Genomic DNA, 18,420 nt, shown 5'->3' with positions numbered 1-18,420 from the left:
GAGAGAATCACAGTGAATCATCAGATTGGCTGTGGAACTGAAAGTTACTGTGAAGGTTATGGTTTCGTTGATAATGAATGCACTTGCTGCAGAGAAGGCTTAAAATAGCTCCAATGTCCAAACATACTGAAGGAAATCAAATGAATCCCTCATATGCACTTTGAAACCGACCTTTTCTTTCCTTTTCCATTACCATGTAAGTTTTTTTTTCTTTATAGTTCATGCTTTGAACTATAAAGCTCTGCAGACATTTACCGGTTTGATAACTTCATAGCTAGTTTCTCATTTTATTGTTTTATTCCTTGTTTGTTATTCAAAAAACTCCCACCATGACAGTTTACATTTGACTTTCTCAGTTATTTACCGTTAAAGCCTCCACAGTCCACTGGTTAATGCACACCTGTATTTTTTACATATTTTAGTACTGGATTTGAACAAGGACACTCATTGACCTTAACCTATCTTATAGTACTGTTTTATTTCCCTAAATATAAAACCAGTATAACAGCTGCAGTAACAGATTATGAGGAAGTCATCTAAATAAATAAAACAGTGTTTTAGCACCACTGTATCCACTCTGTGACTGAATGAATGTGCACTGCAAATTTGTAGAAACATTGAATATTTAAAAGGTTTTCAACTCTTGTAACACTTAAGCATTTACACCATAATTATCAGTTATTTCATCACTTTCATTACATGTATGTGGACATTTTTGTAAAAGCCTGGCATACATGTGACCTCCAACTCTCTGTTAACAGTTTACTCTTGGAGTCAGATTTTTTTACCTTTACTTAACTTGGAAACAGAGATTCAGGATCTCTTTTCCTAAAGTGTCCTGAGCCAGAATAAGAGAGCTAGGAAGCTGATTGGTTGATGCTCCGAGCTGTTGGTCAGACTGTTTGACTATATAAGTTTCTTTACAAGAAAAAATATGTAAGAGGTTTGCAAAACTGCTGAGGTTCACCTTCAGTCTGTGTCGGTCATGCGTGCCAGTATCAGAAAGTCCACGCCACGTCTAATAATAATCATTAACATTTGATCTGTTTTGACTATAAAATGTAACCACTAAACTTTAGAATTGTTTATATCTTTAACAAAACATATTTAAATGATTTTTTTTTTTTTTAAAAAGCTTTTTGCATTTAAAATGCAGATACAATACAGGCCCGTATAATCAGTTGTGTTTTGCTTATGACCTGGAAACTCTGGGATCAGACCTTTCAGCTTAGCCCGGAGGAGCAGCTCCACAGACACGTCCCTCAGCCAGTCTGCTGAGCTGTGATTGATCAGCTTATCTGCTGCTCACGTGACTCCTGCGTCACACTCTTCCCACAGAGAACCACAGGTTTCAATATCCTGAACGGTGTGATGTTTACTGGGTCAACATATAGTGCATGTAAGCGTGTGTGCATGGGTCTATGTGTGTGTTAAAAGCTTATAAACTGGTGTTCATAATCACATTTGTTAACGCTAAGGCAATCAGAGATGCCGGTCAGCCATTTGCTGATAACAGAGAGAAAACCAATAAATGTCTGCACTGCTGAGGAGGAAGTGTGACCGTGCTTCCTGAGTCTTTTTAATTCACTTTATTGTCTGTTCCATTATCTCTAATGCCACATGACATTTCCAACCATGCCCAGCTCCATGGAGCTCATGGAGAGCTTCCAGGAGCTTTTAGTAGTTACAGAGAAACGCGTAGAAACACACAAATAAATCTGCAACGTGATAACACATCCAAGCTCACACAGCCTGCAATTGTAGTGAGAACATAATTACAATGGGTGTATTCAGATGGTGGTGTATGCTCACTTGTGTGTGTGTGCGCCTTGAACATAATTATCACGTTTAAGGTTGCGGCAGTTATTCAGACATATAGGTGATTAGATTGTGAGCTAGTGTATGTTCATTTACGGGTTTGAGTGTGACATTGTATACATGTTGTGTTTCTTTAATAGGCTTGTGGGGAGTTTTATGAGTTTGCATATCTGTGTTTTCCATAGACTGTACGCAAAAGATGGAAATACCCATCATGACAGCTCACGTTTTTTTTGGAAACCTCAGTATTAACATTTTGCTCAGTGCCAGAAGAGCTGGAAGTGATAATATTTAAGACAGTGAAGTGCTAAGTTACCACCTAATGCTAGCGAGGTTGTTTAGCAAGCTGATTTTATAAACTATATGAGTGCAAATCAGAGGGTTTTTTTTCACCTATGTGCAAAAAAAGAAATAAAAAATCTAAGTCAGAGAACTACATAACAAAACAGCACATCATACATGATGAGAAATGCGATGGTCGTTGCAGATAGATAAATACAGCCCTTTAAAATGTACCGGTTTTCTTTTTCCTGTTGGGAATGGAGGGGGAGGGGCTATAGCATAATTCAGGCTCAGCAGACATCGTCAGAAGCTGTTTTGCTAGTTACTAGATTGTTATCGATGTCAACGGACTTTAGTATTGCAAAAAAACGTATTGTCTGTTGATCCAAGGACACTAGACCTGTTACTTGCAATATGTTTTCTTTTTTCTACATGAACAAAATGCTAATAAAAAGATCTATTTTAAAAAAGTTCCAGAGAAATCAGAGAGTTTTTGTCACTCGTTCTGTTTATAGACAGAAAAGTATTTAAATCCAATTTTTCCAAGCTCAGTGTAAACGAGAGGTATAGCTACCATTACAAACTCCTGCGACCTGAATCAATCCAGAAGAGGAGGGATTCTCTGTCTGTCGGTCAAGGCAGCCGTGCCACTAATTTTAAGCCTGAACACATTTTAATTGGCTGTGTTTAAAAGAAATTCACCGTTATTATGAAGGAAGAATCTAGTCTTAGAGCCCAAAAAGGCCGTAAACATGTTTGTTTCCGCATCGATCACGGGAGTCACGGGGAATTAATTCGTTTTTAGATGCCTCAAGTGGCCACTAGAGGAACTTCACGTGTAATCACTTCCATTCTGCTTTCATTTCTCAACCCTCCAGTTTGCCAATCTTTGTGTTGGATTTTATTGGGTGTAAAACTGTTTACCTGTGTGTTGGTATATACTGCAGTTACATTACTACTCTGCGTGTTTGTGTGCATGCGTTATTATCATTTTTCATTTATAGTGTGTGTGTGTGTGTTGTTGTTTTACAAGACTGAACATGTGAGTCCATGCTTTTTCATATCTGATGTTTAAGTATGAGTGTGTGTGTGTTTGTATATGTCTTTAGACAATAGGAAAAATTTACTTGTTTATGTGTGCCTGTGTGTAGTCTGAATGCATACGTGTTTCAACGTGTATTTGTACCTGCATTACAGCTAAAAAACATCTTTTGAGTGTGTGTGCCCGCGCGCAATCACATGTGTCTCGATGTGAATCCATTTAGCAGTTCATGCTCAGCTGCGTGTGTGTTTCTGTGTGTGCGTACATAAGTGCCAGAGCCACAGAGTGGGTCGCTGTTTGCCTCGCTCATAGTGAGCATTGCCATGGCAACGGCACTAGCAGCGCAGTGTGAAGTGGAGGAAGAGCTTGCGATGCTCAGCGTGATGGAGAGCGATAGAGAGACTGGTTTCACAAGGACACACCATTGGCCGGGCTGGATGATGATGTCATGGATTTAATTGGTGGCTTAACTCATCCAGATGTGTCCTGTTTAACCTCTCAATTATGGTTACTTAACACATACAGAAAAACATTTGATTTCATTAATGTGCGTGTGTGTGTTTGTGGGTTTAAATGTAATTAGCACAGATAGATACTCGGTTCAGATTATCTAAGGAGTTAATGATCAGATCGAAACCCAGGAAGAGCAAAGCAGAGTCACAGAGACGGGGGGGGCGAGGGGAAGAGAGGTGTGTGTCATACTGAGCATGCTCTTTGTACTAACTTCCTGCTCTCTTCTTCCTGACAGAAAAAGAGCGTTCAGAGAAGCCGGTGCTCAACAAGAAGCAGAGGAGGGTGAACGGAGGAGACGCTCTGAATACAGCTCAAGAGAATCGGATGAAAACGGAGGAATTATTTCAACATTTGGACTGAGTCAGGCTCCCTGGATTCTTCTCTTATCTTTTTTTTTGCCCTGTCTGTTTTTGTTGGAGAGCAATTGATTGAAACTGACATTAATCTTTTGAGAGTCACACTAAAGTCGGACCTTAACATCTGCCTAAAAGATGAAAGGCTGGAGGCTTTTTTCTCTTCGCGAGTGCTTTGACTGCCAAGTTTGAAAAGTACTGTGGGAATCTAAGTGGATTTTTTTTTTCACTTTTCATATTCTGTTGTGGTTATCTGTTATCTCAGTCTCTGTTTTGCTGATAAGGTTTTGTTTCCAATCAAACAAAAAAGAGGAGGGAGACTGTTTCTCAAGTTTCTCAGCCTCAAACCGGAGTAGCATTTGCATTCCAGTTTGGCTTCACAAGTGGACAAATCCACCCTTGTGTGTCTGATAGAGTGTGTGTTTGAGTAGTTCAGAGTCCCTCGGTACAAGGGGACAATAACCGACCCTGTCTGTCTCTTCGAGGAAAAATGGGATCAGAAAAGGACTCAGAGTCACCTCACTCCTCAGTTAGTGGCGTTCCCAACCCTAAGTGCCGTGCGCCAGGCAAGCGCCCGGGCCGCATCTCCTTCCACAGCCTCTTCCACGGTAAACGGAGCTCTCGGGGAACCAGGGCCCCCAAAGGAGGAGCGGCCACCCCTTTATCTCATCATCACCACACGCAACAACAGCTGCATCCTTCCGCCTTGAGTTCTGCAGCTGCTGCAGCTGCTGCTAACCCCACCACAACCACCACGGCCACAACCGCCACGACCCCCCAGGATGCAGCCTCCGGCACCCCCTCAAAGCCACTCTCCTCCAGCCAGCCGTCTCTGGGTGGAGGCGCTTCCTCCGGGGAGACCAATCTCCTGGAGTGTCCCCTGTGCCTGGTGCGTCAGCCTGCTGACCAGCTCCCCGAGCTGCTGGGCTGCAGCCACCGATCCTGCCTCTGCTGCCTGCGCCAGTACCTCCGCATTGAAATCACAGAGAGCCGAGTCCAGCTCAGCTGCCCCGAGTGTGCCGAGAGGCTGGCCCCGCGGCAGGTGGCCGACATCTTGGATGATGCGGCCCTGATGGAGAAGTATGAGGAATTCCTACTGAGGAGGTGCCTCGCTTCTGATCCGGATTGCCGATGGTGCCCGGCACCCGACTGCGGGTAAGAGCCTGCAAATTGTGTTTTCAGCCCCGTCTCACTGATAAAATCTGCATTTTTGCTCCGATGCTGCTGCTTGGTTCCACTTCTGGGTGCTTTTGTTTGACTGTTCATGTGATATTATCACCAGTTTCCTGCCTCTTTCACTTCATGAGCTCTATGTTCTTGTCGTAGATGGAAAAAATATCAGAAAATTGGTGACATAGTTAAGTGGCCTATTTTCTCTCTTGAATAAGCAAAAACCCAAAATATTTGTACAGTCATAAAGAAGCAGGGATCTTTAAACTGGGAATCAAAAACCAACAAATTAACAACCACAGTTTTCACTTATTAGTAAGTGGTTACCATTAATGCTCTGTCCCTCAACTAATCGCTCAGTCATGGTATTTTTTCAGCTATATGTCATTGTGGGTCACTGTGCCATCCTTTATAGTAAAATGCACCACGTTCTCCTGCCAGGCAGTCAAATACTACTGTCCTACAGATATGCATGACTTGTTTTTTGCTGTCACTGTCTGCAGCCCACATATAACGGTCCCTTTTGACAGAATAAAGTCCACATTGTAAAACCGGAGGAGTGGCAATGACATAACACCCAACTTTGTCAACCCGGAGACCACAATTTGCATCTAGTTTGGGACTTTTTTCCACTTTGCACACAAGTATCGTTTGTACTCGCTGTACTGTTATGTTTAGGCACTAAAATCTACTTGGTTAGGATGAGAAGAAGCTGAGTTTTGCGTTCAAATGGATTTCTTAATGACATAATAGTGTTTTTAATGTTAGGAAATGGGAGTATGAGATGTAAAGCACTACTGTGATAACCCGGAGTGTGGCAGCACAGATGGCAAAGGATACCATGCGTATATCTCTGATACCAGTGGAAAGAAAAATGGGTTGGAAAACCAACATTTATAGCACTGAATGAATGAATGACTCTTCTAATGGTTAGACTGAGCAGTTACAGTAAGGTGAAATTCCGGCTTCAGTTTCAGCTTTGTTTCCGTCTTCCTGTTTATGTAATATTATCAAGTTATCTGATTGGGGGATTAAGGCGATTATACAAATCAAGCTTTAGAGCCCTGGTCCGTTTGTGGTAAAGTCTGTGCGGCCTTTGGGGGAATTCACATTGCGTAATTTATAAAAAACAAACAAAGTCAGAGTGAGAAAGAGAAACTAGACTACGAGGCTGTGAGTGAGACTCAAAGTGAAAATGTAGTGAAGCCAGAGGCACTTCAGTTTACTGGTGAAGGTGCTTGAGTAATGCCAGAAGTCATTTTATATCTGAAAGAGAATAAATTGAAGATCAGTTTCTCCAAAGCTGGAAGCATAACGAAACTTAGGGAGTTTCAAGTTAACGTCTGGTTTTGAATGAAGAAGTCATCAGATAAGCATACATAAATATTAGTACGTTAGCATCTCCAACGAAAGGATTTCCGCTATAATTACCGGCCAACAGCTGACGTGCGAGATTGCCCAGTCGGTTACTGTTAAACGTTATTTGCTCACTCTTTCTTCTGCAATTTCAGATAAAGGGTGTTACTTCAGATTTCACGTCAGTTTTCTGTCTGGGTTAAACTAAACAGGAACTGCTTTGAGCCGACCAGTTTGAGGGAGAAGGAAAGACGCAGAGCGAGGGCTCAAATTTCAAAGTAGAGGAGAAGCTGTAAGTGGGTCAGAGGCCTGAGAGGTGGCCCTGTGGTCAGAGGAGGGGAGCGTCAGATGGGTTTAGAGGTAGCGTCGTTGCTCTGGTTAGGTTTCTGGAACAAATGAGAGGCGTTTGTTTCATCATAGAAAGCAGGAGTGATTCATTGTGTTTGTGTTTGTGTGCGTGAGTGCGTGTCTGTGTATGTGGGAAGACAGAACGCAGATTTTCAGTGATATTCTTCTGCTTTGGTTTTGTATAGTAACACAGGTATTGTTACAGAGGGAAGCCAAAGCTATATAAATCTCTGATTATATGGGCCTTTATGTGCATTTGTTTCTCTTTGGTTTTTGTTTATTAGTTACTGATTTTTGTCCCAATAAATGAAGATTTGGCACAATCTAAAAACAAAATGCAGTATTTTCACTCTTGTATTCATTTCAGTAGCTTTAGAAAGTCTGTGGGCTGTGAAAGTACAGCCGTGCATGGGAGTCATGAGTCATTTATATAAAACGAGTTTATTCTTTTGAAGGCAGAAATATTACATTTGTAACGATGAGGCATCTCGTGCTACGATTAATACTTTTTTAATGTCCTTTTTTAGTTTGCAAATGCACATAATCTGTGTGTTTACGTGCATAAAGTTCAAGTATAGCATTGTTTCAAAGAGGTAAAATAATCAAGGATTAATGGCATATGTAAACTTCTTTTTCCAATTTTTTAAAAGTAGATTTTAAGCAGTTGCATGCACTTTCATCCAGACTTTGCAGCTTTTAGAGCAGTATGTGGTGGATTATATTATCAAGCACTTGTAGACTATTATAAATATATATATATTGTGCGTTCATCATGAAATCAGTCAGTTCACTGGCTGTTTCTTACATTTATATGTAATGTAATTGTATGTATTACAAAGCTGGGATAACATTTATCTTTAAAATTAATCTTAAGGATAATGAACTCATTTTCACCCTTTCTCTTCTCATTACGCTCTGTTTGCTTTACTTTTACAGTCAGGAATGACCTCATGACCATTACACACTGATGTTATTTACTTTAGTAAATCTATAGCTCATCTGTGCTGGTGCAGGAAGCAGATCCATGATTGCTGGCAGCCACACATTGTGCCTTTCAGCTCAGCATGATTTTACTTTTGCCCAGACAGGAAGTTATTAGAATATGAGATAAAAACCTGTGAGGACCATAAATGCAGAATAACACATTTTAACTCAAACTTGGGGAACTTTATAAAAGCTAAGAAAGCAGAAAACGTGTATGAATCACCCTCTGGTTATAATAAATATTCAAGGAAAGTTTTATCAGTCAAATGAAACACCGCTGCTTTGTGGGGAATTAATTGCTTTATAATTATATCGTGTCACAGCTCTGCTGTCACATCTTCACCACTTCAGGTTTTCAAAGCACCTTGTTTGCTCAACTCTGAGCCTGAATCCATGAGTGGGATGGTTTTACTCTCTATGGGGATGTAAATGAACCTCAACGGGCATTTTTTGATCGATATTGCAAATGTCTTTTTAAGCAGAGCTCTTTAATGAGTCTCCTGGCTCCCTCTGGGTCTGTTTGAAACATGCCTCTCCTGTTAGCTTAACCTGTTCAAACTGTGTCTCTGAAAGTAAAGGAGAGGCTGATGTCTCCTGTAGAAGACCTGCATAGACCTGTTAGTATCTCTGGATGCAGACAGCTGTGACAGAACACTTTGGCCTGCCCTGGTGGAAAAAAGAACAGCAGGAGCTAACGGAGGTTGGGACAGACGTAATTTAGTCCAGTTTGCTGGTAAAAATAAACCAAAACCAAAGTGTGTGTGTGTGTGTATTACCAGTATCACTAAAGGAGAGGTCGACTGCTGCTGACCTACATATTTACAGGGACAGTCCGCTGTCTGACGGCAGCAGTGACTCAGCCTCTTCTTTACATCAGACGAGATCAAATTGTTATTCACCACAAACAAGCAGGGCTGGAGAGAGGGGAGAAAGCAGCGCACACCCACACACACACACACATGCAAACACACACCTGAGAGATAAAGGCAGTTTCAGACTGTTGCTCACTGGAGACGAGGCGTCAACCGAAAACGGTCAAAAAAAAAAGTGTGAAGTTCTTGAACGTAGCTGTTAATCGAGTGTTTATAACTGAGAATGGGCACCGTGTGTGTGAGAGAGAGTTTACGTCTTCAGGGAAAGTTATGTAAATGTGACCTGGTTTTTCTATCTTATCTTTTTCTCTATTGGACATTTGATCGGAGTTAACGGTCTAAGTGACAAGTGAACAAATAATCAGTGTGGATTGTGTAAATTATGCACCGTTACCCTCGTCAAAAGGGACAGTTGTTTGCAGCTAACACTTTCACAACCTCCCTCACCCCCCTGCAGGTGAGTAAAATGCTGGTAAATGTCACCATTGTGGTTAGAAGACCAACAAAGGAAAAAAAAAAAGAGCTTTCACTTTCGCTCTTCTCTTGAGCTAGAGGGGATTTTTCCGTTTTGTCTTTCTGAACTATTAAGGTAGTAAAACTAACTGCACTGATCAATACTTGCAAATGAAAGTGCATCAGATGACAGCGTGTAACAGGAAGGAGTATCAGTAGAGAAATTATAAGCCTACCCTGAATTTCTCCTCTCCTCTGAAGTGTTTCGGCAGCTTTAATGGAGCACTGATTTAACATCTTTTAATATCTTCTGTCTCGCAGCTCTCATCAGTGACGCTTTTGGCTGCGGGAGGCAGATGTTTGAGACAAACTTTTCTCGTTAGCGCGGGGAAACAGTGGTATATTTAGCAGCGAAGGAGCCAGATGTTTACCTCAGGAGGAATGGCATATAAATAGATGACTGTTTATAAGATGTGCGAGTGTCGCGTGTGCAGCTTGCTCTGCTGCCCTAATGTGGGCAGACCAGTCTTTACTGCTTTCAGTCTGTTTGTGTGATGAGCTTCGCGATGAAGCCGGGAGTTACAGAGAAAAACACCAGATGATTACTGTGTTTTTAAGCCTATCACACAATCTCATATGAATCTTGAAAGACGCTGTTGTCCTGAGGTGATGGAAAAGCTAAAAACCTCAAAATATCATAACACAGATAAGCATCAGGTATCAGGGGAACTTTAATAATCCTCACAGGGAAATTGTTTTGTCACAGTTTTAACATTTTAGCTTGAATTCTAGGTATGCTTTTAGTCATCATTAGTGACTTAAAGGCTTATTTGGGAAATGTAGGAGTTTTGTGTGGGTGCCATCCACAGACCGTGTGAAAAGTGGTTGCAACGAGGAAGTGACTTAAACCTGCACAATAAGAACAAGAAAGCATGCTGTGCTGAAGTCTCTTGAAAAATAACCCTACTTCTCACTCGATCTGTGACCTGTGTAAACACTTTCCTGATAGGTTTATGGTCTGAAGCCCTTATAAGCATGGTGCGATGTTAATTTAAAAAATGATGGTCCCATTTACAAAGCCGGGTACGCTTTCCTTTCTTAGGCGGATCCATCCTCCAGTGTCAGGTCCGGTTAATAAACTCCAAGATGGGGGTGACTATAATGCTGATGTTGAAGCTTTAAAATCAGTGGGTGATGTCATGGTGGCTACACCCGTCTGTTACACACAGTCTGTGGTTTTGAGTGAATCTTTTTTATTTTTAAATAACCGTCATATCACAGTGGGATACCTCTGACCCGCTCTTCTTATCTGGCCAATGAGGTCCCGACCCGTCTGATTGTCAGACCTCAGCATCCAGTGAGAACAAAGACTGTCCCTGGCTGTCAGTTGCCATGGTGACTATCGATGCGGCATAAAAGGAGCGTTGCCAAGGGTAACAGGAGTTGGGACTTAATTAAACCGATCAATACATAGTCGCCGGACTGAATTTCTGTGCCTTCGTCTCGGACTGAGATGTAACGAACACTCGTGTTTTTCGTGTATCTGTGTGAGTCAGACTGATGAGCCATGACTTCATGCTGGTGTCGGTTTATCCCGGTTCCTGCTGTGCATGTGTCTGCGTGTGTGGTTAAGGGTTTCACTCCCAGGTGGTTCCCATTGAAGCCGAACACTGATAGGAGTGTCTGAGCACGTTTCCTTTCAGCATGTTAGCACTCCTATGACTCCCCCGCTTCTCCTCCCTCTCTTCCTCTGTTTCCGTCATGTGTTATTACAGATTTACATCTCAGCTCGTGATCTTACATGCCCCCTTTAACCTATCTCACGTCTCCTTTTTGTTTTACTTATTTTTGTCCCATTCTGTCTGTGGTTTCCCCCCAACCCCACCCAACCATTTTCCACCCTGGAAACATGAGTCCTGATTCGCTGACTGCGCTGCATCAGAATACACCAATAAAAAGACGGCGCTGGCGTGGCATCTGTCCCATAAATGAAATTGCACTTTGTGCCACAGCCTGTCCAGAGTTAGCCAGAAAAAGAGCAGTTTTGTAGGCTTGTTTGAGTCAAGGACAGGTTTAGACTTGTGCTGTATTTAGCAGTTAAAGCACGAGATGTTTACCCGAGGACAAATTACTTGTAAAAAGAAACGCTTTATAGGCCGTGCACACACGCTCGCTGTGTTCAAAAGCTTTGGTGATGCTCTGCCTTCTACTGTAGCGCCATCATAAGGTTAATATTTCTCATTTTATGAAAAATCACAAGCCTCAAGCTACTAAAAAAAATCCGCACAACGCCTTTCTTTTGTAATCTAGTGCCAAAATGTAGTTTATCATCCAGAGTTCATGTAACCTCTGTACATGTGCCTTTCATGTACTGATAGGCAACAAAGTAACTTGCCACTGCAATTTTAGCCTGTTGCAATGGGTCTGTGGTGTGCAGGTTAATACACTTCCCTTACACGTGAAAGTTCCCTGGGAGGAGAGTATACTCCTGGTGCCGGATGCAAGCCTGGATAAATAGGAGCGTGCTGTCTGGAAGTGCCAAATGTAAACATGCGTCCATCTGCTGTGGTGACCCCTGCAAATAAGCGAGCAACCTTACTTCCTTCACTAATGTGAGCAAGTCTAAAGCTAGTTCAAGCAGTCAACTCAAGCGGCATAGCTTTGAACACACTCACTCTCCTCACATCAAATATCAAAACACACCTCTGGGCCGGCACAGCGGTTAGCACTGTTGCATTACAGGAAGACAATTCCTAGCTCAAACCTCCAGGCCTTTCCTTGTGGAGTTTGCACATTCTTGCTGAGCCTACGTGGGTTTCCTCCTGGTACTTCCTCCCACAGTCCGAACACTTGCATGTTGATTTCAAACAGTCTGTGGGTGTGAGCTAGATGACGTATTTCAAGAGCTGTGCGAGTGTACGGTTAAAGCCTTTTGAATGAGACTAGAAAATCGCTGCAATGCAATTCAAGTACATAACATTACATCACACCCCTCCAATTTGGCGATCCTTCCCCCTGCCTGCATTGCTGCCTGCTGTTTAAACTCCACCACCGCCCCACCATCCACCTGTTGGTTCTACAGGAATCGTTTCCCAGTTTCATCACGTTGCCTGAAAAAAAAAAAATTTCCAAACTGGAATATTTTGTCCTTGTAAATACTTGCTAGCAGTAGCACTTAGGTGAAAGCAGGTCTTTGTTTCTGGACTGTTTGTCTTCCTGGAAACACGTCTCTGTGTATGACCACTGAAAATACACAGGAAAATTATAGAAGTGGTAGGAAGGTTCCCAGTGGAGGACAAATGGGGGTTTTTCATGCAGCAACTAGACTGAGTTATAAAAAATGTAAACAAATCGAGCTTGTTTATTACTCATGTGATTCTCTGCTGTTCTGCTGCTGTTTAGGAGACCTCGAACCAGAGTCCTGATGCTACTGAAAGAAATGCAAAATCAGCATGTCTGTGTTTTTATTTGCATCATTTAGATCCAAAGTTTATGCACTTGTTTAAACATTAAGCCAGTTAAGGGACCAGCATGAAATCAATGTGGGTAGTTTTTAAGATATTGCACTATTGTTATAGATGAACTCTGAATAATCTTTGTGGATAAATGTTTTGGAGATGGAAGCGTTGCCGACGTCTCAACAGATGCAGGCTGAAGTGTCTCTGCGGTTCTGCAGAAATGCCACTTCTTGTCTGATCTTGTCCGGGGAAGCGAGCTGTTGTCGGCTCAGATATCTGCTAATTTATTCAGTCCTGAGAGCAGGCCTGTCACACCGCTTGCAGAGGTGGTAACGAGGGACACGCTGAAGTTGGCGTGTTGGAGGCATGCCAAAACAATTACAAGTTTGTCGCATTATCGCTTCTTCCACGTTCTTCCTCTTCTTGATAGAGGGACGTAAAAGCACAGCTACCATGCGGAAAAGTGGCAGAACCTTTGTTTTTCTCAGGGAGGGAATTATTTTAAAATCCCTGCTTGCTTTTGTTTGCACTCCCCCAACATGTTTCTCTTCTCTGTTTGACAGTCTTTTATGACAGCCATCCTTTGTGATTTCTCCTGTGACTGACGCTCGCTCCTATCTCAGTATCTCACTCTTCTTTCATTTCCGTCCTCATCATCTCCAACGTGCCGTGCTTTGGCTATATTTAACATTATTTCCTTAAACGTGTGCTGCTTAACCGTCATTACATAAAAAGGGAAAGGTTAAGTTAGAATAAAGTGTTGAAGTGGTCTTGAATAACAATTCTCCAGGTTTTCTGAAAGTTTATCAAAGTATTTCTTTGTACATTGGCTACTTTTTCACTCATTTTCAGTCCAATCCTTGTACTTGACTGTTTTTAGAGGAATGTTTTATGATTCTTAAGCTTCCTTAAAACTAATCGATGAATCATTCAAATACAAAAAAGGCCCAAAACTCAACAAAAAGAAAAATATGTTCTAATTTCCTTAGTTGAATCTATATAAAATGCCAAAAAAAACAGTCTGACAGGCATAAAATAGTATTTTTGGACCAATGAGGTGCTGTTGGCTGAAAAGTAGGCATATCTCAGCAGGGTGTGCAGTGTGTCCTTAAGAAATTTGAGGAAACTAGACAAGTGGTGTAAAAAAGAAGAAGTAGCAGGTCTAAAAAACGACACAGCATCTGAGTGATATATCTCACTATTCAGTTAATATGATGTTCGGGGAGGTTAGCTGTTAGGAAGCCATTCTTAAGGAAAGGGAAGGAACAGAGAGAAAAGGCTGAGGTGTGCCAAACTGCACAAGAGCTGGGCTGAAAAATTTGCCTCATATACTGTATTTCCATTCATGTATTCACATTTTGATTCATCTCTGTACCATCTTTCCCATTTTTCTTAGCAAGATATAAAGAAATGAAGAGTGGTTTAAGTTTTCTGCACTGTGCTGTAGAAGTTAGGAGGTTTATTTCTACCTCAAGTTCCGATCTTGATTAGCGCAAAGCAACGGCTGGTTTCCCAATCTGACCGCCTTACTGCGAAACACATTTGTGTCATTACTCCAATACAGCTGTATATTCCCAGTTAGCACTCTGCTGCTCTCTGTCTCTATTCTCACTATCGTACTTTGTGAAATCCGTATCGATTGACCTCATCCCATCTTTTTTCCCTTCTCTCTCAGTGATGTTAGTAAGTGATTGCTCTATTGATCAAATCTTCTCTCTCCTCTCAGTCTACAGAGGGCTTTTAGGCTACGTAATGTGTCCATTAGTCGCCGCTGCGAAATTGCAGCTTGATTTTTCTGCCAACTTCAATTTAAATATTTCAGAATAAAGGCAAAAGTTAAGCTCTTTTTGTTAAGAGATTAGATTTAAATTAGATCAATAAGACATAAAATCATCTTTGCAAAAATAAAATGCACCAATGGCTCGCGCATCAAGACCTCGGACTGTATTGAAAAGCCTGATGGCGATTCTGTGACAGTTAAATCTGCACTGCTTTCAATGGCCAGCAGGGGGCGACTACTTGTGTTGCAAAAAGTGTGATTCTTTAAGGTTTTTTTTATCCCCTTTCTACCCGTTTATGACCTCAGTTGCTAATCAGGAGTATTCTTTATTAAAGCCTAATGGTTTAAATTAGTGTCAAACAGACTCTTATGTGTGCAGTGTCTCTCAGTCAGAGTCCCCGTTTTTGTTTGTCACATCAGAAAGAGACAGAAAGAGCACAAACCGCATGTGACGTGTTACAATGGCCACATTTAGCACTTGTTACTGCTGACTGTAAAACACACTGTAATTCTTTTTTTAGCAAAGTTTAGCACCAAGTTTTCTATGTTCACAGATAGCACGAAGAGATGTTGTGAGCAGTCTGCAAAAGTTGAAGCGTCATTGAGTAACATCCTGTACCCCAAATAAACCTCAATGTGTTGTTGCGAGCGACAGATAAAGAGCTTAAAGTGTGGATGGGTGTGCGAAGGGATAAGTGTGGCTTGCAGTATTAATGTTGTGTTTTTGCAGATTTTGTGCTCTGCAGGTTATGCATGGCTGTTCAGTTATAGGTGTGGATGGTATGTGTGGGAATTGCTCAGACTCAAACATATGGCCCAGCATTTTGGGACATTAATTCTCAGTGGGATCAACAGCACCAGCAACCCATTTAATCAGTTTGAGCTTCTTAACACCGCCTTGAGCGTTATTATTTTCCAATTAGGGCCTCAAAACTTTTCTGACTTTGTCATTTGACTCATTTGTTTGAACGTCCCTCCTCCGTCTGTTCCTCTCAGGTTCGCCGTCATCGCCTCGGGCTGTGCCAGCTGTCCCCGGCTGGTTTGTCGCAGAGAAGGCTGCGGCGCGGAGTTTTGCTACCACTGCAAACAGGCCTGGCACCCCAACCAGACCTGCGACTCGGCCCGCCAGCAGAGGGCGCAATCTCTGCACACCCACAGCAACCACTCGCCCAGCTACACGCAGGAGCAAGGACCCGGTGAGTACCTGAAGCCTCACAAACCAGTGTCAATCACAGACACAACACAGAGTCAAAGAGGGACTAACCCTCGCCGTGCAGATGTCTGCGCGCTTTGTGCAGGCAGATAAAATCTTCTCACCAGCGTTTCCATCCTGAAAATACTTTCACACCTCTGAGAACTTTCTGTCTCTGTCTGTCTCTGTCACATCTCTTCTCAGTCTGTCAAAGCGCTGAGTCAAACTCGTCTCGCGTCAGTCGTACCAGGCTCTCAGTGTTCCCACCGCTGGAGGAAGTGTTCAGCGTTCAATCAAGCATGAGGCACTATTTATATCACAGTTTCTTCACTTGATAGTTTCAAGACTGCGGTGCTGTGCATCCTGTCAGCCTGCATTTGAAACAACACCAAAACATTTCTCAGTCTAAACTTTATTAGATCAAAGTTTTGGAATAATTTCTCTTTTAAGACTCAGAAACGGTTCAGCTGTAAGTTGAAGTAAGTTTTTTATCTTTAGGTTTTTTTATATTGTAGCCCAGTGAAACTACAGTGTTGCCTAATACTAACATTATATAAAAAGACACACCTGTTTCCCTAGAGGTTTAACTACGCAATTATTCATTAATTCAAGGAAAAGTCTCAGTTTTTCTACATGATAAAACAAAATAGCTGTAGCAAAGAAATCCCAAGTTAAAATATACCGGCAGTTCATTTAATTCATAATTACTGTGAATAAAAACAGAACATGTCTCTTTTTTATATTTAAATAACTAAATATTGTAGCAATAGTGTTCTCCATTTCTTTTCCAGTTGTCACATTTCCTAAAACCGTCCAGTGGGACGATCTGTAGCCTTTGGCGAGCTTTTCGAAGCCCTTAGGACGTATGTTTGAAATGTGTACCTATGCCACAGGTGCAGCGTAACTCCTCTGCTGAACCGAATGTTCAGAGCAGCTTTTTCAGCCACATTTAGCTTGTTAAAGCATTGAAAGAATGGATGTTACTTGCGTATTTGGTCCTAAAAGGGAACTAGAAATGCTGAATGCTAGCTCATTTCCCAGTTTTCTATTTTTAGACTCACTTCTGCTGTTCTGTTTTACATGGAATAAAGAAATATTCCAACGAACATGCTAATTGGTCAATTTGAAGTTTCGGTGCTAAGCTAACTCCCGTTGCTGCTGCTGGTTCATATTTAACTGGTTCTCCCTCCTCTCATCCAGCTCTTAGCAAGAAAACTGTATATTTTGTCCCCTAACATACTTGTTGTAGTGATAATAGATACAATCATGAAAATCTCTACAGACAAACAACAGCCTTCGTGTGCAAACATTCTTACTTGCATGCGCGCCTTTAATCCTGTTTTGATTAAACATTTATTAGGGAAATCTCTCCAGCTGCCCTCATCTCTCTCTCTTTAATTCGCCACTTCCAGTTTCGCCTCTCTGTGCCAACGCTTCAGAAGGACGGACAACAATCCAAGCACCCGAAACTGACTCATAAAAAAAACTCCAGGCTTCTCCCTCTGTGTCAGCCTGTCTGTCTGTCTGCTGATACCTGCTGCTTAGTCAACGGGATTCAGACAAACACAGAGAGGAGGAGAAAAAGAAGATATGATAAGGAGGGAAATATATAGAGATAAGATGAAGAGAGAGGAGGGGAAGAAAGAGAGGACGAAAGCGAGATACCAGAAGGAGTGAGCAGCAGAGTGATGTCAGCAGAATACAGAGCGCAGCAATAACAACTACTCCTACACGCACATATCAACCACATCTGCCAGAGTCACTTCAAGTTAAAATGCCAAAATGCCCTTTAAAGAGCAGAGAGCGTTCCCTGCAACCAGAATTCAAACTCACAGCGAATTGACTCAAAATGCATTAGAGGACAAAGTGCTGCAGCGAGCCTAATGATCCATTACTCTAATGAGGTTTGAGCTTATTACCCTCAGGAAAAGACCCAAAGAGAGCACTTTTGGAGTTTTTCTGTTATTTAAGTTCTAATTCGATTTTTCTTTTTCATCAAGAAAAAGAAAGTTGAAAGATGTGAGAAACTAATGTGGAAAAGTGAGACTTGTTTAGACTGGTTTGGAAACTCCAGGGTTATGTATTAGTTTGGACAGGCAGAAATGAAGCAGACACCCACACAGGCTTCCTAGTTTGGCCTTATGATGAAATGAAGCCAGAATATTAAAGCCAAGCTCGAGTACCGTTTGTGATTTCCTGCTATTGTGTGGGTGCTTCTGTCCTACTGCTCTGGCTTTCTTTGATGATGGTCAGTAATCCCAGTGAGACTTATTTGCTTGGAGATGACACAGGTCTGTGTTTTCCACCTCACATTTGCGTGTTACGTTCAGTTTGTCCCGTTTGCTGTTTTCCTCCCAGGGTGTTTTCCACAACAACACACCAGCTCCACTTCCTGTTAAAAACTGCACCTGACATTGTGTTAAAACGATTTACTGGAATTTTTGTTTTAATACAGACACTACCCACACCGTGGGTGTAGTGTCATTTCCTTCAGAGACAATAATAAGTAAAAACAAAGATCAAGAGTTTCACATCATTATTGGCGAAACATATATTGTGTTTTATTGTTTTAATCCTTCTATGCCTGTAATAGCTTCAAAAGACTGGCGACTGGAGGACGCTTTGATACGCAGGATGGGTGTCCATCCAACTTATTTCTTAGCAGTTTAGTGGGATATGGACGGGGCTTACACAAAGAGACAGAGAACTGCTAACACTTGCATCCACACCTGTGGTGCCACAGTTTCTTCCCTTAAAGGTTAACTGATGGTTGAAGCGTTAGAAAAGGCTGAAATGCTT

At 41.9% G+C, this 18,420-nt stretch overlaps 1 protein-coding gene across 1 annotated transcript in view; it reads left to right on the top strand.

The window, feature by feature from the left end:
- The window catches only part of rnf19b (ring finger protein 19B), a 44,295-nt gene that overhangs the window by 17,901 nt on the left and 7,974 nt on the right, over positions 1–18,420 (top strand). The window contains exons 2-3 of the mRNA XM_026155692.1: positions 3,891–5,163; positions 15,426–15,625. Of these exons, the coding sequence (XP_026011477.1) occupies positions 4,499–5,163; positions 15,426–15,625 (865 nt within the window). The 5' untranslated portion in view covers positions 3,891–4,498. The remainder of the gene's footprint in view (positions 1–3,890; positions 5,164–15,425; positions 15,626–18,420) is intronic.

Source organism: Astatotilapia calliptera, chromosome 22 (assembly GCF_900246225.1).
Source record: "Astatotilapia calliptera chromosome 22, fAstCal1.2, whole genome shotgun sequence".
Taxonomy (NCBI): Eukaryota; Metazoa; Chordata; class Actinopteri; order Cichliformes; family Cichlidae; genus Astatotilapia; species Astatotilapia calliptera.
This window is presented reverse-complemented; position numbering and strand designations above follow the sequence as displayed.